This window comes from Muntiacus reevesi, chromosome 2 (assembly GCF_963930625.1).
Source record: "Muntiacus reevesi chromosome 2, mMunRee1.1, whole genome shotgun sequence".
In the NCBI taxonomy this organism is placed as follows: domain Eukaryota; kingdom Metazoa; phylum Chordata; class Mammalia; order Artiodactyla; family Cervidae; genus Muntiacus; species Muntiacus reevesi.
In genome coordinates, this window is record NC_089250.1 from 20,457,462 (window position 1) to 20,482,478 (window position 25,017).

Consider the following 25,017-nt stretch of genomic DNA (forward strand, 5'->3'; position numbering starts at 1 on the left):
ATGTCTGGCTCTAGGTGAGTGATCCCACCATCATGATTATCTGGGTCATGAAGATCTTTTTTGTACAGTTCTTCTGTGTATTCTTGCCACCTCTTCTTAATATCTTTGCTTCTGTTAGGTCCATATAGTTTCTGTCCTTTATTGAGCCCATCTTTGCATGAAAAGTTCCCTTGGTATCTAATTTTCTTGAAGAGATCTCTAGTCTTTCCTATTCTATTGTTTTACTGTGTTTCTTTGCGTTGATCACTGAATAAGGCTTTCTTAACTCTCCTGCTATTCTTTGGAACTCTGCATTCAAATGGGTATATCTTTCCTTTTCTCCTTTGCTTTTCGCTTCCCTTCTTTTCACAGCTATTTGTAAGGCTTCTCAGACAACCATTTTGTCTTTTTGCATTTCTTTTCCATGGGGATGGTCTTGATCCCTGTCTCCTGTATAATGTCATGAACCTCCGTCCGTATTTCTTCAGGCACTCTCTCTATCAGATCTAGTCCCTTGAATCTATTTCTCACTTCCCCTGATAATCGCAAGGGATTTTATTTAGGTCATACCTGAATGGTCTAATGGTTTTCCCTACTTTTTTCAGTTTAAGTCTGAATTTGGCAATAAGGAGTTCATGATCTGAGCCACAGTCAGCTCCTGGTCTTGTTTTGCTGACTGTATAGAGGTTCTCCATTTTGGCTGCAAAGAATATAATCAGTCTGATTTCGGTGTTGACCATCTGCTAATGTCCATGTGTAGAGTCTTCTCTTGTGTTGTTGAAAGAGGGTGTTTGCTATGACCAGTATGTCTCGTGGCAAAACTCTATTAGCCTTTGCCCTGCTTCATTCTGTACTCCAAGTCCAAATTTGCCTGTTACTCCAGGTGTTTCTTGACTTCCTACTTTTGTATTCCAGTTCCCGATAATGAAAAGGACATCTTTTTTGGATGTTAGTTCTAGAAGATCTTGTAGGTCTTCATAGAACCAGTCAACTTCAGCTTCTTCAGCATTACTGGTCAGGGGATAGACTTGGATTACTGTGATATTGAATGGTTTGCCTAGGAAACAAACAGAGATCATTCTGTCATTTTTGAGATTGCATGCATGTACTGCATTTCGGACTCTTGTTGACTATGATGGCTACTCCATCTTGAATCCAATTAATGAAATGTTTCAGGTAAAAGATGCTTATTGATCCCTGAACCAGTCTCCAGCATGATTAAGAGTAGCGAATGAAGATGGAGAAAAATTCTAAAAATTGTAAAAAAAAAAAAAAAAAAAAAGTAGATGTCAATCCCCAGAACCTCATACTTTGATCTATTGGGCAATTCTGTGATGTACCTGAAGTGTTTATTTACACTGAATATCTGACAAAGGACTTTTCTCTTCACAGTTTCTCTGTGAGTTGGTGTCTATGGAAATTTTATTTGTATTTGGAAACTTTGAAATTTTCAGGACATTTGAGAGATTTGTAGAGACTACTTATGATATTTTAAATGAGGACTGTTCTGGAGAGTCTGAAGTATGTGTCCTTGTGTATAAATGCATCCTTTTCATGTAGAGGCTACTTGAATCCTTTGGTGTCTCCAAATTCACACTCTGTGCACATCGATTTATGTGCAAATCCATATAAATATATTTTCTATTAGCAGAGTTACTATGATTTTCATCTGTATGTATCATGAGTATTCTTTAAACTGCAGGTCTCCGATTACTGCTTCAATCAGTACAGAGCAGACCTTCACCCACTGTGTCCCTGGTTGTAGCTTCATCTTAATTATAACACAGTCAGAAGCAATTAAAATCCACGAGGAAGTGTCAGAAAAGCTAGGGAGCACCTAGGCTCTATCTCAGGATAAGGCTTTATTTTTATCAAATACAGTGTGTAACTACTCCAAGACTCTATACTCCTCCTGTGTTGTTGCCCCTGATGTTTGAAACTTTGATTCCATTTTAAGGTTTATTCCTACTGCTTTCTTGCCTTCTCTGCCCTCATAGGTAATGACAGCTTCCTCTATAATTCATGGCTTTATCTTTGCTCAGATAACTGCTAATGATCGAGGTGGGTGTATTACATGTCCTTCTATCTAAGTCAACTTTATGCATTTGGGTCTACAATTCGTAGTGTTATACCTAAATTGCAAATTATAGTGCTATACCGCTGCTACAATTTATGCAGTGTTAGAGAACTTTGCATTGACTTGGAACTACTACTTGGTGTAAAGTATGAGTTAATTTTAGTTTACATTTTAAGTAGCTCAGATTCAAGAGGTATTTTTTTAGTACAATAAATTTAACTTGTACTCTGTTATAGAGTGATTTCAGGTTATCGAGGAAGATATAACATGGACTTTAGATTTGCTTGAGTTCAAATCCTGACTTTGTCAGTTATTATCTGTGTAGCCTTAGGAAAATTAGGTAACCTCTCTGTGCCACATTTTCTTTACCTATAATCAGGTATAATAATAGTGCTACCTTGTATAGTTTCTTTCTTTAAGATTACGTGTATTAATATATACATATAAAGCACCTGAAATTTTCCAGGCATACAGTAATTACTCAAACATTAGCAATAAGAACAATAATGTCCTAATAATAAATATAATAGGTGTTATGAAGTTTAAAAATTGAAGGTTGTCACTGAACTAGAATAAACATTATATGACTTTTCTAAGTCGTTGAGGAGATAAGCCATTTCCTCCATCTTTGTGCCTAGTTACTCTAAATAAAGGCATTTCTCCTCTCATGGTAGCCAGCACAAACTACCTGATTCTTCTCTTCTGTTGTAAAATAATGATAAGAGTAAAGTCACTCAATCATGTCTGACTCTTTGTGACCCCATGGGCTGTAGCCTACCAGGATCTTCTGTCCATGGGATTTTCCAGGCAAGAATACTGGAGTGGGTTGCCATTCCCTTCTCCAGGGGATCTTCCCAACTCAAGAATCGAACCCAGGTCTCACACAGGGCAGTTAGATTCTTTACAGTCTGAGCCACCAAAAGATAAATTATTGAATTATTTCAAAATTTGCTTATGTTCCACTTATGTTTGATAACACAATGCTTCCTTAGGTTCCATTTCATTAATTAGCTTTGGCAAAATTGACTCCTTCCAGGACTATCATAGCCTCTCTGAGTGTGGGATTTCATGATTCCAACTGATCTCTATTCCAATTATTGCCTGATCTTTGCCTTTCATGCCTCTAGCTTGACTTGCATTATGATGTACAATCTGGATTTATCCTTTGGATTAGTAGCTTCCATCTGCATCAAACAAAAGGTCTTTTTCTTTTTCCCTTAATCTTAGCCATATTTATTTCTGCTCCTTACATGACAAAAAATAAAAGCAGTCCAGCTTTTGTCTGTAATCCCACCTGTCATTCAGTTTGTTTTAAATATCTAGATCCAACCTTTACTTTTTTAGTGAAGTATTTTGTATTATACACCCTAAGTAATAAACCAAAAAAATGACAATTTTCAAAAGATATTGGCATGATCCTCAGATGATGATGTCCCATAGGATAAAATTGGGCATGCATAAATTAATTTTCATTAAATAGTTATTAATAACTATGGAAAAATTTAAGAATTACATTAATGTTAGGAATAGGAAATTGAGCTTGATATCTGCTATTATTGTTCTTAATAATAATAATACTATGAATATTTAATAATATTAATACTATTTTAACTTTACATTATTAAACATTAAGTTATTTATTTAAAAATTTTTGAGGGGAATAGTTAATTTACAATGTTAGTTTCAGGTGTACAAAAAAGTAAATCTGTTACATGTATATCTGTATCCACTCTTTTTTAGATTATTTTTCCATATATGCTGTTATAATAAGGACCTACTGAATAGCACAGGGAACTCTACTCAATACTCTGTAGTAGATCCAACCTTTATAAGTCACTGTTCACAAAAGTTCCTGATATGCTGTCAGGATTGCTACTGCCCATTGACAGGAGGCCAGCCTATATTCAGTCTAAGGGTGTGTCATCTATGGACGCTGTCACAGGCTAGGATGCTGAGCGTCTTAAGTCAGTCTGAGTTCCAGGAAAGGGGAAAGACTTAGCTTCTCTTTGTTCCTAACTCCTTCCTACTCCATGTTATATTAATAATGATTGCTCTCTCGAGATTCCTAAACAAAACAAAACAAAACAAAATATAGCAAAGACAAATGTTTTAACAGGCTTTGAGCGTTAATATATTGATTTGAATTTATCTTTTCAGTGTCTATCACCTAATAGAAAGGATGATGTAGTTTTGATTTGCTGGCCGTGAATTGGCCCTGTCCACACAAAGTTCTGTATGACTTGGTGGTGGTGGACACCTGTCCACAGCCTAACTCTCCCTCAGGATAAGAGGGCTCCTCCCCCAGGTGCTGGGACTGTTGGCAGCTAATGCTTCTTAGCAGGTTCTCTCTCTAGAAATTGCTCTCAAGTGGGTTGACTTGCCAAGGGAGTACCTCTCCTTGGAGCCCGCCCGCATCTGCAGTCTGGTCACTGCAGACCTAAAAACTCAGTGCTCTTTCCTCCAGGTAGGACAGTACTGGGCCGTCCCAGTTTCTAGGCTCCCTCTGTGGTTGGCTGAGGTCTCTGTTGTGACCGCATCACAGCTCAACTGCTCCCTCCACTGAGTCCTTCCTTCTCTCACTTCCCTCCAGTTGTTGGTTCCCAGTGAGTTCCCCCAGGAAAATTTCTGTACCCAAATCTCTGTATCAGATCTATTTTTACAGAGAACCTGGCATGAGTCCTATTTCCATGAGTTCTGGCTGTTAACCCTGATTAGTTTTAGCAGTCCAAAGCCGGTTCAAGGAGCTTCCCCCCTTCTGGTTTTCCTTCTAGCCTCTATTTCTACCAAAGCTTTACACATGTAGATAGAAAAGAAACTAGTTAACCATAGCTAATACTTTAACTTAACACTCTATGTGCCTGGTGCTGTATTTTGTATGTTATCTTTTTATAATATCCCCAAACCACTAAGAGGAAGACTCTGCTCTTACCTGGAGAAAATGAGGGTTGCTCAGTAAAATGTTAACATTAGGAGAAGTAGGGTGAAGGACATAGGGCATTCTTTGTGTTATTTTTGCATCTTTTCTGCAAGTCTAAAATAAAGTCAGAATAGAGGGATTTGAAGACCCTGAGTAGTAGAACCAGGTTTTTAAGATTTGCTGTGTGGCTTCAGGATTCAAGTTCTTAAATACCAACCTAAATTGCCTTTGAAACAAAAGTTCTCTTGGACTCAAACCACAGCAAAATGACATGATTGTGTGCCTTTTTTGCATAGAGTGAAATGGGATGTTTATCTAGACATAGTTAGCTAAAATATTCTATTATGGATAATAGCTTTGTATAAATGATCAGTCTAGTATTAGCACTTAGATTCTAATTACCTAAAAACAGGGATCTAGTTCTTGTATTATAGTTTTTGCTGTATCAGCCATAATCAAAAGCACATATGCAAGCATGGAGATGAATTTCAGTGAATACAGTCCTGTCTGCATCCAAATGGATGAATACGTGACTCCCACCCTTTTCTCTCTTGCTTTTTCAGTGTTGTATAGAATGAAATGGTTCAAGCAGTCTCCCTGCAGTTTTAGTTAGCACCTTATCTTAATACTTTGTCATCCTTAAGCTGATACTTATTTTTCCTCACAGATCCCAGTTCTTGGAATGAAGGGGAATCATTGTGTTCGAATAAAATGATTCTGTTTTAAAAAAAAAAAAAACTTAGCAAGAAACTTAAAAAAAATATCTAGTTAGAAACAAATACTCTTCCTACTTATTTCTAGCATGCTGACCCTTTGTATTTTCAGCACATGTTAATATGAAAAATTGATTATAGTTACTGGGAAGCATAGTATAATATAATGAAGAACAAGCTTGTGAAGGAAAATGGGAATAACTCCAAAGCCAATTTTCTTCAACTTGAAGCTTTGGATTAAAATGAATTAACTTATATTTCATCATGTTTACAAATAATTTATCTTATTTTTTCAATATATTCCCTTTTCAGGGGTAAAATATCTGTGTATAAGAGTTTTTTCCTGTTTGATTACCCAGTTATATTCGATTATTTTGAGATGATTTTCATATGGAATTTTATTGTTTTGCTTTTAATAGATACACATAATAGTTATGCTGAGCTTGATATTATGCTGTACATGTAAAGTAAATGTAATTTTCCAATTTTTATTTTTAAAAGTATTGGGCAGGACTTCCCTGGTGGTCCAGTGGCTATGACTGTGTGCTCTGTCTGAATGCAGGGGGAACTCGGTTCAATCCATAGTCAGGGAACTAGATCTCACATGCTACAACTAAGAATCTTGCATGCCACAAGGAAGGCTGAATATTCCACATGCTGCAACTAAGACCTGATGTTGCCAAATAAATAAATAAATATTTTTTTAAAAAGCACTTGGGAAACAATGTGATAAAAGGGAAATAAAACCAAGTCAGGAGCTAGAATACCTGGATTCTAAAGATCAAATTTTCCATTAAGGGATCTAGTGACTTTATGGATGTTACTTAATCTTTTAATTATATATTTTTTCATCAGAACAGTGAAATGTTCTATAAACTCTTTCTAATTATAAAATTCTAGAAATTCCATTTTTCATTCACAATTGAGCTCTACAGTTCTTATTGCATGTTATAAGTCACAGAAATCCTTCTTATTAAGAAACTTAAATTTAGTTTTATCATATCTTAAAAAAGTTCAAAGCTCAGTTGTGTCTTACTCTTTGTGACCCCATGGACTGTAGCCTGCCAGGCTCCTCTGTTCATGGGATTTTTCCAGGCAAGAACCCTGGAGTGGGTTGCCATTTCCTTCTCCAGGGGACCTTCCTGACCCAGGGATCAAACTGCTCTGCAGGAAGACTCTTTACCATCTGAGCCACCAGGGAAACCCATCAAATGTTAAAAGCTTTCCTAAACTTTTATTGTTACCATGAATTTCAATGATTTTTGAGCCCCTAGTGCACATTTAAGATCAGAGTTTGTTTTTAATTTCCTTTCAGATAATTCAAATTCTACTGATAGATAGCAACAGCTCTACTGTTGTATATTTTAGAGATGGCCATTTAGTTCCTCTTTTTTTTTTTTTAATATCAGCAAAATGTGATGAGAATACTAAAAGTAAATAATTAATTTCCTGAAAGAAATGAAACATAGACAATAAAGTTAACTTGTAATTATAATCTCTCTATGTAAATTTTAACAAGTGCTAATTCATGTCTATATTAATTTGTTCACTGATTTTAGGCCCTCCATTGCTTCAGGCACTATGCCCTTTTGGCGATACAAATACAAGTAGTGGATGGATCACTCCATCCAAAAGTGGTCACTTTCAGATCCATCACTCGGTTAGCTGTGAGGAGAACATTTTGAAGTAGGGATTACCATTAAAAAATAAGCAATTATATACATGGATATACATATATGTATTATGTGTGTATTTGTATATGCATATTACGTAGCTTAGGTAGGAGACAGCGAGGGCCTAAGCTGGGAATGTGGGCTAATATAGATGGAATGAAAAGGATTCAAGAAATATTTAGAAAGTAATGCCAATGAGGCTTGCATGTGTGATGTGAATGATGGGGAATAGTCCAGAGTAATTCAAGATTCTGGTAGTAACAACAGTAGGCACCGTCAGTTGAAATATCGAACAGAGCAAAAGAGAGGAAATTTTAGGGATAAAGATGAGTTGTTGAAAGACATTTTAGAGCTTTGAGGGCCATCAGAAACTCTGAGGGACATTTCTTTTTGGGAAAAAAAAGTCAACTTTAGGGCTGGGGAAAAAAGAAGTCTGAAGTTTAGGGAAGTGTGGAGTGAAAGGAGGTTTGGGGTAATCAACATTTTGGTGGTAGTTGAAAGTATAAAATTGATTCATGCAGAGAGAATGCTTGAAGTGGGTAAACCAAAGAGTAGGTAAAATTAGGTGACTCGTCAGTGTACTCATGTAGTGCTTAATTAACCTAGATGTTCTTAAAAGGTACACATCTGCATTTCTTATAAGGCAAAGGATAATATTTCTCAGTTCCCACTTAAGGTGAATGGGACTCTATTTTGGATACCTGGGCACCACTTCTCAGTCTTTCGGGCACATATTTTATTTTAGCTTCTGCTGTAACAGACAGTTCTTCATAAACTTCCAGTAGGGCTGGAACCAGTTTGTTCAGGTGTAATAGGACAACACTTGCCTAGACTGGCCCACAGCTCATGGCTTCTGTTGCTTAGGAGCTGGGATATTCGTACAGGTGCTGCCCAGGAGTGTGGGAAATTTCATGCCCTGGGACCCCCTTCATGACCAGTATGGGATGAAGCCCTTCCCTTCGCCCTAATGGTTTGGATGTTTCTTAGACCATTCCATTCAGCTCCTCAAAAGGCCTATGAGATTCCATCACAGTGATGGCCAAGTTGCTAAGTCATCCTTTTAAGCTGCCTTCCTTCCTTTTGTATCTCACTCTGCTCCTCCTTCCTTTCTTCCTAAATTCTCAAAATATTTACTTTCACTATTAGGGAAGATAGTTTGATATTCTAATTATATATCCCAAATCTAGATTCCTACCTCTAAAACCACCAAACACATATAAAATGGAAGATTGCTGTATAGAAAATTTGGCTTTATGGATTTCACTATACTTTCCCCAAATACTTCAAAATCTTATCACACACTTTTACCTTTCTTTTTTGTATGCTTCACCTAAGAGGAAGACTCACCCCAGGTTATATGTAAGAATAGAGTACATGAAATACATTTTATATTTCAAAAGTTTATCTAAGACTTTTAAAATTGAAAGGATCTACAACTATTCCTAACACATTTTTTTTCCAGGTTTGGAACTAAATTGAGCACAGACTCTTAAACTTTACTTTGAAAGAAATGAAGTAAGTTTCTAAGTTACTAAAAAAAGGCAGCTTTAAAACAGTTCAATCTAAATTGTTTAGTGTTAAGTGATTTGTTGAGATATTTTTATATTTTTTTAATTTAAATAAGTACATAGTTAAAAAATGAAAGGTTATGAAAGGACCGTTTAATTGTTATTGATTCTGACAGGCAAAACATTTTTAATCTGTATCAGCCATTTGCAGACTTTTCTTGTTAAGAGCAAAGTGATAAATATTTTAGATATCATGAGCCATAGCGTTGCTCTCCTGACTACTCAACGGAGTCATGGTAGAATGAAGGCAACTTTTGTTGTTGGGCTTCCTTAGTGGGTCAGCAGTTAAGAACCTGCTTGCCAATGCAGAAGACATGGGTTCTATTCCTGGGTCAGGAAGATCCCCTGGAGAAGGAAATGGCAACCCACTCTAGTATTCTTGCCTGGGAAATCCCATGGACAGAGGAGCCTGGTGGGCCACAGTCCATGGGGTCACTACGAGTCAGAGATAACTGAGTGACTAAACAACAGCAACAAATGGGGTGTTCCAGTTGAGAAAACAAACATTTTTAAAATAAAGATTCCAATTAAAAAGGGGAAAAAAAAAAAAAACCACTTAAGTTATGACTTTGTTGAGTCCTGATCTTTACAGAAAGCCACTATGGAGTTCACAAGATCATTATACACTTTAATATTATAATAGAAGTAGAATTGTTGTTCATCCTTAGATATGTTGTATGTCATTCTTAGGTATGATTCTTTGTTTTTCTTATGTTGGCCACATTACCAATTTGAATGTAACTTTGAGTATTTCTGCTTTATGATTTATTTAGGCCTGTTAAAAATGTTACATAGTTAGACCATGCTTTCAGGCATTTTTTATCTTATCCCAGAGTCAGATCACACTGATTGTTAACTGAAAGATATATTGGGAATTGTATCAATCCTTCCCATTCATCTCGGTTTAGAAATATATACTAAAAACAAGTCTTCTGCTTGCTCAGAAAGGTAGGATGTGGAGTAATGGTTTTCTGATGAGGTGAAAACAAAATATATGTTTTCAGAAGGATTGACAGATTAGGTTGAAAAGAGGTCACTAACACAAGGATGGAGGAGATGTAAAGAGAATGAGACTGAGGGTTTGACAGCAACCTTGCCTTTTGACTCTCTGACTCATGAATTATATGAAAGTGAATGTCCTATACTAAAATTATACTGAAGGAAACACTTTAATAATCCGTATGTATGACTTTCCATTCTCCTATCTAAAATGTGTCCAAAACAGTCTAGTTTTTAAAAATAATCCTTTAATCCAGGATTTAAGACTTTAGGTGGTATTTTTTTTTTATTACCACGTGACATCATGCTGTTTGTACATATGATTTTCTACTTTTATTCTTCCACTGATTGCTTCCTCAGGTGTCTTACCTTCCCTTGCTTACTTAGACAATTTCATGTGAAATTAATTTTTAAGAGATTAGTGATAGGTGAAGCTTTGGTTTCCATGGGATTCAAAATGAAGAAAGTTCTACGGCTAATGACTTTTTTAACGCCATTGCTTACTTGCATTTTCTATAGAACCAACAGACATAAGTATGTGACTCAGAGAGCAAGCTGTATATATGCATACTTAGAGTTTAGATTTCCTTTGGCAGTCATTTAAAAGTTCATCTACCCACCAGAAAAAAAAAATATATAAACTTGTCATTCTGTATCTTGTTCTCTTTAACAAATATGAAAAGCTGTGGCCTTGGGTGTGAGTTAAGAGCAAGGACAGCTGTCCCTGATTGGTGGCCGCCTGTCTGTACCTCCCGCAGAGGCTCCATGAACTGGGATGATCCAGGACAGAGCAATGAGGGTGGTATCTCAACCAACTTAGCTGACTTTTCAGTGTATTAGAGTGACTGTTGATTTCTATCAGTAAACTTGCTATGTATATATATTGCTGATTCATTTCGTTGATCAGCAGAAAGTAACATTGTAAAGCAATTGTATTCCAATAAAAAAGTAAAAGAAAGAAATACATTAAAAAAAAAAAAGTCCTGAGGATGGGGACTTCCCTAGTGCTCCAGTGGTTCAGACTTTGCCTTCCAATGCAAGAGGTGCAAGTTCGATCCCTGGTCAAGTAGCTAAGATCCCACATCCCTTGAGGCCAAAAAGCCAAAATATTAAACAGAAGCAATATTATAACAAATTCAATGAAGACTTAAATGCTGGGGATGAAAAGCAGGTGTAAATAAACTCTACACTAAGTGGCTTCCATATTGTTCTAGTTTTAATTTTGTTTCAGTATTGAAATTTTGCCATTCAAGGAGGCTCACCCTAATGCACTTAAGCTTGAATACTGAGAGCTGACTATGAGATGCAGTGGTAATTTTAGGTATAGAATAAGTGATGGTAGAGAACTAGAGAAAATAGAATGGATTCTTAGGAAGTAGAAACTTATAGGGTGTTTAGTTGATATACAGGAGGCTACAAAATACAGTTAGAGATCCTCCAGATTTCAGGAAAAAGATAGCAAATGTTTCCTTTTGAGCAACAAAATAAGTCTGTGCATAATGTACATTCTCCTGGTAGCACTGTGTAGACAGAAACTGGTTTAAATGGCATTTATTTATTATGTCTTATCTCCATTATTAGGCAGAATACTTTTCATCTCTTAGGTATTTATATGTGTGTGTGGTGAAGTGTCTCAGTTATCTTATAAAGAACTTTATTTCTCTGGGAATCTACTTTTTTCTTTTAAACACAGAATTTAGATTGGATTAGTAGTTCCCAAATTTTCTTAATTATCAAAACCATCTGGAGCATTAAAAAACAATACAGGTTCCCTCATGCACTGTATCAGAAACCCCAGAGGGAGAGTCCTATGAATCTGCACTTTTAATAGAAGCCTTTGGTGATTCTGATGGTGAGACAAGTTTAGGAGATAGTGGATTAAATGATGTCTAAATTAGGTGTTACCGTTATTTAATGTCTGAATTTATTTTTAAAAATACCTGGAGATGTAAATGTGACTGTTCATTCAAGTTTATCACCTAAATGGCATCAAGAGGCCTATTTTCTCTCTTAAGTTGCATTTAAAGAACACCAGCTTGGGATTTTCCTGGTGGTTCAGTGGCTAAGACTCCTTGCTTCCAAAGCAGGCGACCCAGATTAGATCCCTAGTCAAGGAACTAGATTGTATATGCCACAACTAAACACAACCAAATAAGTTAAAAAAGAAAGCAAAAGGAAATGTGGGCAATGACATCTAGCATCAAGAGTAACATGTATAGTTTTAGTTGAAATTGGTTTGGCTTTTCCCTGTAATAGTCAATTCTCACCGCATGCTTATCAGGGTGCGGGTGCTGGGTGCATAAGCTTTGTGTCCCTCAGCGGGCCTCACGTCATGTGTCCTTAAAGTCTCCAAGAAGAGACAGATGTTGAAATGCACACATAACAATATAGCTAAAAATTACGTAACAATATAATTAAAATGAGAAGTTTTTAAAGGAAAATAGCTTTAGCTTGAGTGATCAAGGAAGGCTTCTCTGAGGAAGTAATAATCTAAAACTGAGACTTGAAATGGGATTTTTAATTCAGTCATCCCTGGGTGGGTATTATGAGATGCAGAAAGGACAGATGTGTGTTATCATTGGAGTTTAAATGCATGACCCGATTTTTCTCGCTTTCTGTCTGCATCAGTTTTAAGAAGTACCCACATGGAGGTAGGGGGTAGCTTTGGAGCTTTTTCCTTTCACAAGGAGATTGAGGGGCATGTGATATTTTTGTGAAAAAGACATACTGTAAGTCAATAAACTGCAGTTCTACTCCTTTTCCTTTAAATATTATTTTTAATAGTATGGAGGATAAAATGTGAGTTCTAATTGAAAAAAAGATAACCTTTAAGAATTTCAAAACTATGCTTCTTAAATGAGAAGTTAATTTTGGCACATGTGAACCAGTCACTCAGTATTGCATCTCATTATGTTAAAATTCTATTATATCTTATTGTGTCATTTTAACCACAGTTTTCTGAACTTTTAAGTCAATAATTCCAAACCTGCATCACTTTTCTCTGATATTGACCAGGTTTTTTTTTTTCAATTAAATGCTTCTTTGTAACCACCAATCAAATTGGTTCTGTATAAATTCTTGGAACTAGAGAAATTGAGAACCATTTGTCTTCATTCACATAATTGATGAGATGTGTAATGGGTTATGGTCTAGATGAGTCCCCCGAGGATGCTGTAATATAGCATGTGAATGTGTCCAGTTTCAAGTAGCAAATTAATTTCAAATTGATCAACATTTATCCCTTTTAAAATCTAGTTAGGCAAGTTCCAGAAAGGCACTGTTAAGAATTGATGGGGAGGGAAAAAATCTTGCCCAAATTTTGACTCTTCCTGTATGTCTAAAATGGTATAGAGAGAAAAGTAGCAGAAATAAGCTTTGTGGCTTGCCAACCCTTTAAAAACTGTGGAAAGCAAATCCAAATAATGTGACCTGAATACTCAGAGTTTTTTTTTCTTTAGGTTTCTGTCTCTTTCATTCAAGAAGAAGAATAGAAAAAAATTTTATCTGAATAAAGAAGCTTGTATGAAGTTTTCAGTGACCTTATTTCTTCAACCCCATTCTTTGCTTCTTGATTTTTAAAAATCTCTACTGTTAATATAGCAGAAGCTTTCATGGGAAAAGATTTTTGTGCGTGGAAAAGGAGCTGGGCCAATAGCAGGTGGATAACCATCTCTGAGAGACTCTAACAAGTTACTCTGATTCAGTTCAGAAGAGTATAAAATGAGGTATAAGAGGAAAGGAGACTGAATTTATATAAATATTTCAATTTTTACATACATGAAGGGGTCATCATACTTCCACAAATTAAGTGTATCGGGAGATTAGCCCTGTCCAACTTCGCCATTGGGAGACAGTTCTCCATGCATTTTTTTTAAAAACTTTTTTTTATTTTATATGTGGTAGAGCTGATTAATAATGTTATGATAGTCTCAGGTGCACAGCCAAGCGGCTCAGCCGTATATATACGTGTATCCATTCTCTCCCAAACTCCCCTCCCACCCAGGCTTCTCCTGCATTTTGTATGTCCTGCGTTCAGCTTCTGAGCAAAGAATCTATTGCATAGAGTTTACCCTGAGACATTTGCTTGTGTTCCACAGTTACTTACCTACCTAGGGCCCATCTCCTTCCTCCCCTCTGTGTCCCCTCCTCCTCCTGTCCTTCAGTTGTGCCTGCAACTATAACAACTAGAATCTCCTAATGTTGGGGTTCTTCTTCTATTATGCAGCCCACCACTCATGCAGAAAAATGCCTGGCGCTTATCATGCTTCCCTGCAGGAAGTGGGAGAGACGTTTCTCTGGCTGATGTTTTTTGCCATCTCTCTAAGTCAAGTATCTTCTATCTTCTCTCAGTATATGTATATGAAACAGTGACAGGCTAACTTGTCAGCTTGAAAGTAGGGTAAAGTCTCAGACGCTTCATGGTTTCTAACCTAACCAGCATGCACAAGGAATTGCAAACCCAAGTGCCCATGGAAACCAGGCAAGGGATGTGAATTAAGAGAATTGGTCTGGGTGTAAAATAATGGCACCTGACTTTCAGCCTTAGAGTTAGGTGTGATAGGGAGTAATGGGGACTGCAGCAACTACAGGCAGTATCTTCTTGAGAAATATCCTGCCTTAGAAGTATTTGCTGGGACTTCCCTGATGGTACAATGGTTAAGACTTTGCCTTGCAATGCAGGGAGTGCAGGTGTGATCCTCGATTGTGAAGTTAAGATCTTGAAAAGCCAAAATGTAAAATAGAAGCAATAATGTATTCAATAAAGACTTTTTAAATGGTCCACATCAAGAAAATCTTTTTTTTTTTTTTTCTTTTAAAGAGCATGGCAACCTATTATACTTGATACAGGCTTCCCTTATAGCTCAGTTGGTAAAGCATCTGCCTGCAATGGAGGAGACCCCTGTTCGATTCCTGGGTTGGGAAGATCTGCTGCAGAAGGGGCAGGCTACCCACTCCAGTATTTGTATTCTTGGGCTTCACTTGTGGCTCAGTTGGTAAAGAATCCACCTTCAGTGCAGAAGACCTGGGTTTGATCCCTGGTTTGGAAAGAGCACCTGGAGAAGGGAAAGGCTAACCAATCCAGTATTCCAGCCTGGAGAATTCCATGGACTGTATAGTCCACGGGGTTGCAAAGAGTTGGACATAACTGAGCCACTTTCACTTTTCTACTTGAAAGCACTGCTGGGGTTAAACTAAGTTCACAAGAACTTAACCGTCACCGCTGAGTCTCTTCTGTCATTGATGATGAGAAACGCCAGGACAGGGAAGACTTTTTTCCTTCTTGGTAACCAGGGGAACAGTTGGCACAACGCCAAAGTAGACTTGCACAGAAAAATTGAATTCTTACCAATATTGTAGAGCCTGACAAGAAGAAACATGGTATTTTTTTTATATATATAAGCTGAGTCATATGGTAGTTTTGGTTTTTTGAGAAAACTCCATAGAGTCTTCCATAGTGGCTGTGCCAATGTACGTTCCCACCAACAGTGTGGGAGGGCTTCCCAGGGGGCTCAGTGGTTAAGAATCCGCACACCAATGCAGGAGACTTGGGTTCTGTCCCTGGGACGGGAAGAACCCCTGGAGGAGGAAATGGAAACCCATTCCACTACTCTTCCCTGGAAAATCCCATGGACAGAGGAACCTGGTGGGCTGCAGTTTACGGGGTCGCAAAGATTTGGACATGACTGAGCATACAGACACACGCATCTGTGTAGGAGGGTTCCCTTTCCACCGCATCCTAGCCAACATTTGTTACTTGTGTTCTTTTTGATGAGAGCTGTTCTGACGAGTGTGAGGTGATATCTCATGATGGTTTTAGTTTGCACTCTCCTGAAGCTTAGTGATGTGGAGCATCTTTTCCTATGCGTGCTGGCCATTCACATTTCCTCTTAGGAAAATTCAGCTCTTCTGCCCATTTTTTAAAATTAGGTGGTTTGGTTTCCTGATGTTGAGTTGTAGAAGCTGTTTATATGTGTTGGATATTAACCCCTTGTAGGTCACATCATTTGCAAAAATCTTCTCCCATTCAGTAGGTTGTCTTTTCATTTTGCTGATGGTTTCCTTTGCTGTGCAAAAGCTTTTCAGTTTAACTAGGCCCCATGTGTTTATTTTTTTATTTTATTTTTGTTTTAGAAGATAGATTTAAAAAAATATTGTTGTGATTTTTGCTGAAGAGTGTTCTGCCTGTGCTTTCCTCTAGGACTTTTATGGTTTCTGATCTCAGATTTAGGTCTTTAATCCACTTTGAGTTTTTTTTTGTATATAGTGTTAGAAAATGTTCTGATTTCTTTCTTTAACATGTAGCTGTCAATTTTCCCAGAAACACTTATTGAAGAGACTATCTTTTTTCCATTGTATATTCTTATCTCCTTTGTCATTCATTAATTTACCACTAAGTGCACGGGCTTATTTCTGCCAAACCATTTTTCATAGTGACTGTATCATTTTGGATTCCCATCAACAATGCATTGGAATTCCAGTTGCTCCACACAGGATTTGTGCTTTTTATAAATTTTAAGCAAGAATTTCAAGTCTTTCTGAAGATGAGTTATATTAAAAATTGATATATATTATCCTGGAACTTTGTAACTTTTTTCCCAATGCAAGGTGGTTAAACTAAGTGGCAGGCTGACTCCATTCCATTTTTCCTTTCTTTCAAGTTAATGGAGTATGTGTATATGTACATATGTACATGTATATAACTCATATATGAATTAATATGCATATGTTAGGAAATTGAAGGTATTTTGGTAAAAAATATGATTAAATTCTGTCTTACATATGAATAATTAGTTTCTATATCATGTAAACACTTTGGTGAATAACTCAGTTTCCTCAATATGGAAAAGAATCTATTCAGACAAGTCTTTAGAGGCTTATTAATATGAGAGTCTTTGGCTATATTAGGGCTAAAATTTCCAATGTAGCTGACAAAGCCACTCCATCTTTCTTTGGAGCATGCAACAGCCCATGAAAAGAACAACTTAAAAGGGCTGGATTACTTTATAAAATTTCCAAGCCAGTAATAGTTCTCATGTAAGTAGAATTGGCCTCTGCAGACAGTACTGGTCATTCAGACCTAACTGGAATTTTCAATTGCCTTTTAAGTCATTCAGTAAGGTGCTAATGAAACTTAGGAGGAAAATTTGGCTTCCCTAATGTCCAGAGTGGCAATACTGCCTTACATACAATAACATTAGTGTTTTAATATCCTTCCATTTATTCTGGGAAAAACACCAAGAGAGAAAGTGAATTTTCCAGAATAGAGACACTTGGGTTTGCTCTTTCTTGTAACTAGCTTCATAGGATAATTTGCAAAGCTTTTTGCAAGACTGAAATAAATACAGGACAGAAGTAGAATTGAACTTTAACATTCATAACTTTTTCTCAAGATATGATTTATTATCAAGTAGACTTTTTTAATGTCTGCCTTAATTAAATATTCAAAAGAGGCTGAGACTGCAGTTATATATGCAAATTGACTTTTTTAGTATCTCAGCTTGAAATTATTGTTCATTCTTTTCAAGAATGCTACCATTTAGAGGTTAGGAAATTGAAGATATTTCGGTAAAAATTATGGTTAACTTTTGTCTTAAAGCAAGACCCAACTGTCCTCTGCCGTGGATTATTTCTGTGTCTTCCCGTTGACAGTGCTAGTAGAAACAATATGAAAATGCTTATTGTTTAATATGAAGTAACCCCAATGCAAATACTCCTTGTATAGACAGCATCCAGTCACAAATGCTGCTTACCTGGTGTGGGCTGTAAATGAGAGAATTTGTAACTTTCACAAATGGCCAATTCTTGAATTTGTGACTATATAAAGACAACAAAAGGAATGCTTTGGGACCCTTGAGCCCACCCACCCACTTGAATGGAGCTGTGTGTGGTTATATACCCATATAGTTAGCTTATAGATATTTATATGTACAGTTGTGCTTATCATAGACTTGAGATTCTATTATATCAATTTTCTATTCCTTCTGACAAATAAAGCAAGATGATCATGAGCAGTATAGCCAAGTTAGTAATGCTTATTTTTAATTTATCCTAATTTTTCCTTTTTCTTACATCTTCTGAGCCTCTTGTTACCATGTTCTCTGTTGTATTGCAGTGATATTGATCCAAGGAATGTGTTAGTAATTAATTAATATATAGTTATTAATCAGTCCTTACACCTTTTTCTTATTGTTCACCCAACTGCTGTCTTTATTTTCTATAAATTAGAGATATTGTATTACAGTGTGTTCTGTCAAATTCTGACTGCTGACTTTTTGTTTATTAGAATACATTTGCATTCCTGTTTTCTCCCCCTGTAGTGTTTCTTTTAATCGTGCTGGTGATGAAAAGAAGGGTGCATTTTATATTTGCAGTGATCCATTTTAAAACAGCAGGAGACTTCCTGTTATTCAGGCATTGTTAGGTGGATTGTATTTGCCCATTAGGTGAATGTGTAAACCTTTTCCAAATTGATTCATATTCTTAGTGACATATCAGGGAGAAAATTCTAGTAATTCTGAAGAAAATCTGGAAAGCTGGTAGAAGATGTCAAGAGGCTTAAGGTCAGTAATTTGACCTTTTAATTATCTTTTTTAGGGCATGAATAATGTATGAAACAACTTTTAATGGAGGATAGAATTTGAAGAACGAAATGAAATTTCAATTTCCATATATAGCATCTGTGAGGAAAAACGAAACAGAAACATATATTCCTATACTAGTGGAAAAAGGGAATGTGTTTTTTTTTTTTTTAGTTTGCTTACTGTTCTTCATTATATAGCAGAATTCCTATTAAGTGTGCAACATATTTGCATGAGTATTAAGATAATTCATCATGATTAATTCTGCTGTAGTAAATCTCAGCCCTAATTACAATCTGCCATATACTATCGTGATTTGTCAGTATTTCATATTTTACTGGAGTTGCAGTGGAATCGCAGCTCATATAACAGCACTGATGTCATCTGAGTTCACTGTGATTAATGTGGTTCTGAAGGAGATCTAATAACGATTAGCCGGTTTCATAAAGTGTTACAGAAAAAGGTCGATGTGAGAAAAATTTTAAAGCTCTTCACAATGTGCAGTCTAGCAAGTACCTCTGGCAACAAATTGGGTTTCTTGAAGGATGAAGAGATTTAACCTTGGAAACAGATGAGCTACTAGGGGAACGCTGGGCAGAGGTTCAGTAATTTGCCTTAAAGGCTCAGAGGAAAGCAAAGACAAGTCTAGAATTAATGATGGAAAGTTATAAAGAAGTAGATATCAATCTGATACACTGAAATCTCAAAAAATCAAAACTTTCACCAGCAACAGAATGGGCTTCATGGATATAATGACCCCAGTAAGGTGTGGAGCTTCCCATGACTGGAAGTATTTGGTAGAGAGACAAGATGCCTGCTTACAGAGAGTTTTACAAAGTATGATTTTAATGGTTCAGAAGAGAAGATTGTCTTTTGGTGAATTCTGAATTCTTTTTCAACCATGTGCATCCGTAAATGAATTTTCTTCAGAATATCAACAAGTTTTTTATATTGTTCTTAGATTTCGGTGGAGGCATCAGTGGGAGATGGCTTTACTGGAGACATTGCAATTGATGATTTGTCATTTATGGACTGCACTCTCTACCCTGGTAAGGAAGGCTATTTCAATGTATGAGTGTTTTCAAGCCTGTTTACTTGAATAAAACTTCCAAGGAAATCAATATTTCATTTCCAGAAATATTTTAAAAGTACTCTTACTTCTCTCTATTCTATTAATATATTAACCATGGAAAAGGTTGCAAATCTTTGTAATTCATCAAATTCTTTGCAAACATAGTAAAGAGGTTTGAGTCAATTGTATATATGTCCCATCACATTCAAAGTATTAGGAAGATGTGCCTGAAGTTAAACAGTAAGTCTATCATATTGGGGGGGGGTGTATAATAACTGAACTGATTGCTTTGTAATTACATTGTTTTGGAGACTTTAGTAACCATTCAGTTACCTGCAGTGACATCTCACTCTCAGGCTACACTTTAAACATTCCTGAGGATTGCTGCCAGCCATTTCCTTTCCAAGTTAAAGACTTCTTTCCATTAAAAAACTAATATATTTATTCCAGATTTATATCTCCATCTTCATACTTACCCCCCGAACTCTAGAAAGAAAGTGAAAGTCGCTTAGTTGTGTCTGACTCTTAGAGATTCCATAGACTATACAGTCCATGGAATTCTCTAGGTCAGAATACTGGAGTGGGTAGCTCTTCCCTTCTCCAGGGGATCTTCCCAACCCAGAGATCTAACCCAGGTCTCCCACATTGCAGGCGGATTCTTTACCAGCTGAGCTGCCAGGGAAGCCCAATAATGGTGGAACTCCAGACTTGGATACTAACCACCTATTCAATATCCAAACTTAGATGTAATGAGCATCTCAAAAATAACTAGGAGAAATAACCTAAAACAAACATGCCCCAAGGGAGACTCATTCCAGCAGTGCATAGTGATCAAGTAGGGTAGATATCAAGCTCTTGGAAGGTGATATTGGGATTGAGACTGTAGACTCTCTAATTGCATGACAAGAGGAAGCACAGTCTCCTCTTTAGAGTGATCAGAGGTTGGGTAGTTTAAAAGTCAATTGCAGTAATCCATATGGAGAGTGCTTTCATATGCTGAAAACTTTACGTGCAATGGTCCATCAGAGTACCTGCCCCTACCCAGACATAATCAGAGGGTTGGATTCCAATGCTTTCTGCTGTAGCTACATGTCCCAGCTCCAATTTTCCAGCTCATCATTCTGGCAGGGTAAATTATCATCCTCTGTGTAGCAGTTTCCATGGAACTCTGCAGAGTCAAACCCCTCTCTGGAAGGCCAGCAAAGATGAAAGCAGAATTCAACAAGTTTACTTTTATCCCTCAATGTATAAAAGTAAATTCTTGATGACCCATTGTCCCCTCAATCCTATCATTTTCACCTGCCTTCTTATCTCAGTGAATGACAATTTATCTCTAGTTGCTTATTCTTCATCAACAAATTTGATCAACCACTAGCTACACGTGTGTCCATACTCCACTTCTCATTTCCCTTGCTTCTCTCCTCTTGGTCCAATTCACCAGTGTCTCTATATAGATTTTTGTGATTGCTTTTTAAATGGTCTCTCTGCTTCTACCCTTGAACCATATAATCTCTTCTCATAACAGCAGCCGGAATGATCCTTTTCAAACTTACATAAGCTCTTGTCATCCTAACCTGAGCCTTGCTATGACATCCATCTCATTCCGAACAAAAGCCAAACTTCTTACAATAACATCCAAGGAATAAACGACTAGCACTGTCATAAATGGCTCTGTCTTTACCTTCTAACACTGTGCTTTTTTTTTTTTGAAAGCACCTTATTTTTAAAATTTTATTTGTTTAAGTTTTGTCTGTGCTGGTTCTTCATTGCTGCACACGGTCTTTCTCTAGTTGCGGTGAATAGGGGCTACTCTCTAGTTGAGGTATGTAGACTTCTCACTGCAGTGGCTTCTCTTGTTGTGGAGCGTGGGCTCTAGGTGCACTGGCGTCATTAGTTGTGGCACATGGACTTAGTTGCCCTACAGCATGTAGGATCCTCCAGGACCAGGAATCAATCCTATGTCACCTGCATTGGCAGGCGATTTCATAACCACTGAACCACCAGGGAAGTCCTGACCAATGTGCTTCTAACTGACGTCCCTCAACAGCAAGACCTCTTAGCCGATCCTTGATTATTCCAACCCCCTTACGCCTCAGGACTTTTATACCTGCTTTACCCTGTTCCTGGACTGTTCTTCCTCCAGATATCCATTTCACCTCCTTTTTTCTGATCTCTGCTGGAGAATTTCTTCTTTAGTAAAACCTTCTCTCAACCTATACCCCACCTCTCTCTCAAACATACACACGTCTCTTCTTGTCTCTTTACCTGGCATTTTCCGTCTCCGTTTTTCTCCACAACACCTGTCACCTTATAGTCAAATTTGATTTTCTCCCATAATGATGTTGCCTGAGAGCAAGGATTTTATTTGATCACTGCTGTCCCTTGTAGTATAAACAGAACTTAGTCGTAGGCACATAGTGGTACTAAATAAGCATCTACTGGATAGATGGGTGGATAGGCGGAGAGATGTCTGTTTTTTTTAAGTGCTTATATATTTTACTTTATTATTACTATTGCTAAAATATTAATTCTGTATGTAAGATACTATATGTCAGCCTCTTTTGAAAGCCAAATCTCAATGGCTTATAGCCAGTAGCATTTATTTCTTGCTCTCAAGTATGTCAGTTGGCATAGAAAAATAACAGCAAGCATACAGTCTTCTTGTTCATATCTCTGTATGATTCTATGTTGTTTTAATTGTTTTAATCACTGACTTGTGTCTGACTCTTTTGTGACCCCATGGACTGTAACCCACCAGGCTCCTCTGTCCTTGGGATTTCCCAGGCAAGAATACTGGAGTGTGTTGCCATTTCCTTCTCCAGGGGATCTTCCTGACCTAAGGATCAAACCTGCATCTTCCTGCATTGGCAGGCAGACTCTTTATCATTGAGCTACCAGGGAAGCCCCATAATTCCATGTCGTTCCAAACTATATATCGGCTCTGTGTGCCCTGTCTATCTGGGACCCAGGCTGATGAACCAAATCCTTGTCTGACACATTCTGTTTTTAAGTCAGAGGGTTAGAAAGAGAACGCACACTTAAAGCTTCTATTAGGGACTTGTGTCTACTCGTTTCCATTGGTCAGAGCAAGTTAAGTGATCAAGCCTAACAATGGGGCACGGCAGTATTCGCTACAGTCAGGGAGCTTGGCAAGGACGGAAAATACAGAAAGTCCTTAAAAGAAAGGGAGCTGATAAATGGTCGTAATCCATGGTGGTCCAGTGGTTGGGTACCTGCCTTCCAGTGTAGGGCATGCAGGTTTGATCCCTGGTAGGGGAACTGGGAGCCCTCATGCTGCCGTACAACTAAGGCCATGCACCGCAACAACTCTGAGTCTGTCTGCTCTAGAGACCACGTGCCACAACTAGAGAGAAGTCCTTGGGCCTCAGTGAAGATCCTATGTGCTGCAACTAAGACCCAACAGTGCCATGAGTAAATAAGTAAATAAATATTAAAAAACACACCTCCTTAAATATTGTCTATCACTCTCCATATCATCTCATATAATCCTGTAACCTTTTAAAAATCTGGAATAGTGCTTGGTCCATCACAGGTTGAAGAGACCTTGAGTGATAAATAGATTGGATGCATTTGTTATCCCAATTTTTTGGAGCAAATTGAGAAGGAGATAGCCAGTCTAAGGCTGTGTAGCTATCAAATGGCAGAGTGCGGTCTTCTTCTTTGGCTCAGAATGCTTACCACTATCATTATATTGCTTGTCAAATGCATTAACCTCCCAAGGAAGAAAAAGTGATTTCCATTTTAGGGATATGAAAAACAAAACTTAAAGAGCGTAGGTGACGGGGATGAGAATACACCGTTGAAAGCTGTAGTGAGATTTTCGCCTAAGGTGCCTGATTTCAGTAGCCAAATCACCTCCAACTCTTAGCTTGGGGAGAACGCCTGTAACCCCAGTGGCGGAAGGGAATAAAGAATTCAGAAAGAGAACCAAGGCATCGTGGATACTGTTGCTGCTTTATTATACTGCTGCATGTGTTTTGTGGCTGATGTTTCCAAGGTGGAGAGGAAAGAGCTGCCAGAAACAAGGGCAGAGATGTGAAATATCAGTTACACACCATTAGTCCCAATCTTCTGGTTTACATTTTGGAAGAAAAATATGGAATTTTAAAGACTGTCTGAACTGTGTGGTTTTCATGTTGGCTTCATAACAAAAGAAACTTTGGGTTGAAACTGCAGAATCTGATGAAGCCATGTGTCTCATAAAGGAAGTTGATGTAATCTTACTAGAAGATGAAAATGAAAATAAAAATTAGGCTTTTAATAAAAATATTGCTTTTGATGATTATCAGTCAGTGGTTTGTCATGACATCACATTAGCTGAGATGGGATCAGTGTTTGTAGGATCACTTACAGACGTTGCTTTGCTTTCAGTATAAACATTATCTATGGCATGTTCCCCCTCATGATTGACAAAACAAAACAAATAAAAACTAAAAAAAAAAAAAAAAAAAAGCACAAACTATTGACCTCATGTCCAAAATACAGTTTTGTGACCTGTAATTTTATTTTATACTAGAAATGACTAAAGTGAAGTAGATCATTTCATTTTTACCTATTTCCTCAAAATCAAACTCTTTCCACCATATCTCCCTTATTCCTTTTGGATGAACTCAGTTTTCTCTAGCAACCCAGGATTGAAATACCATAGTCATCTTTGGCTTTCCCCTTAAACTTGCCCACTTGCGGATCCTATTAACTCTCAACTCCAAAATATTTCTCACATCTGTTCTATTTTTTCCATTACCTCTGCCATGTCCTTGACTCAAATGATTGAGTTTCTTAACTGCAAACCTTTATTACTTTTCCTCAATAATTTTTATGCCATAAACTTAGTTTCTTACCACTTAATCCTAGACGATTATTACTTGCTCTTTTAGGTCCTTCCTCTCTCATTTTCTAACTTCTAGTTGTTTCTGACAATTTTCAAATCCATTCTCAATTATGGATTGTACTGCCTTTGTTTCAGTACTTTGATGACAGAGATTCTAGTTTGAAATCTAATTCAGGAGGAAAATAGAGAAACAGCTGTTTAGGCAAGATTAATTACATTTCTAGGGAAAGTAGACATTCTTAACCATGCAATTGAATCGTATGATTTTTTGCATCAGTGTGTGATGGTGTTGTCTATTCCCAGAGTAGATAATGATGCGGAATGATGGCAAAGTTAAATAGCTTTCCCTTCACCTTGAATTAGACCTTCAGAGTAGATTATTTTGGAAGAATTGTTGCCAGACATTCAGATTTAAAAATATTATCCCAGAGGAAGTATCTGTTTTGCATTATGCCTTCCATCTTCAATCAGAAAAGCAAGAAGTACATTTCTTTCAGCAGAACACATCCAACAGGAGTTTTCTTTCTTGTGTCCAAGATTATTGGTGAGATAGCTGAGTTATTTGGAAGAATAGATCTGTGATGACAT

General features: G+C 37.2%; 1 protein-coding gene across 1 annotated transcript in view; it reads left to right on the plus strand.

The window, feature by feature from the left end:
* The window catches only part of MALRD1 (MAM and LDL receptor class A domain containing 1), a 512,511-nt gene that overhangs the window by 126,823 nt on the left and 360,671 nt on the right, over positions 1-25,017 (plus strand). Inside the window, exon 19 of the mRNA XM_065919555.1 lies at positions 19,467-19,554. Within this exon, the coding sequence (XP_065775627.1) occupies positions 19,467-19,554 (88 nt within the window). The remainder of the gene's footprint in view (positions 1-19,466; positions 19,555-25,017) is intronic.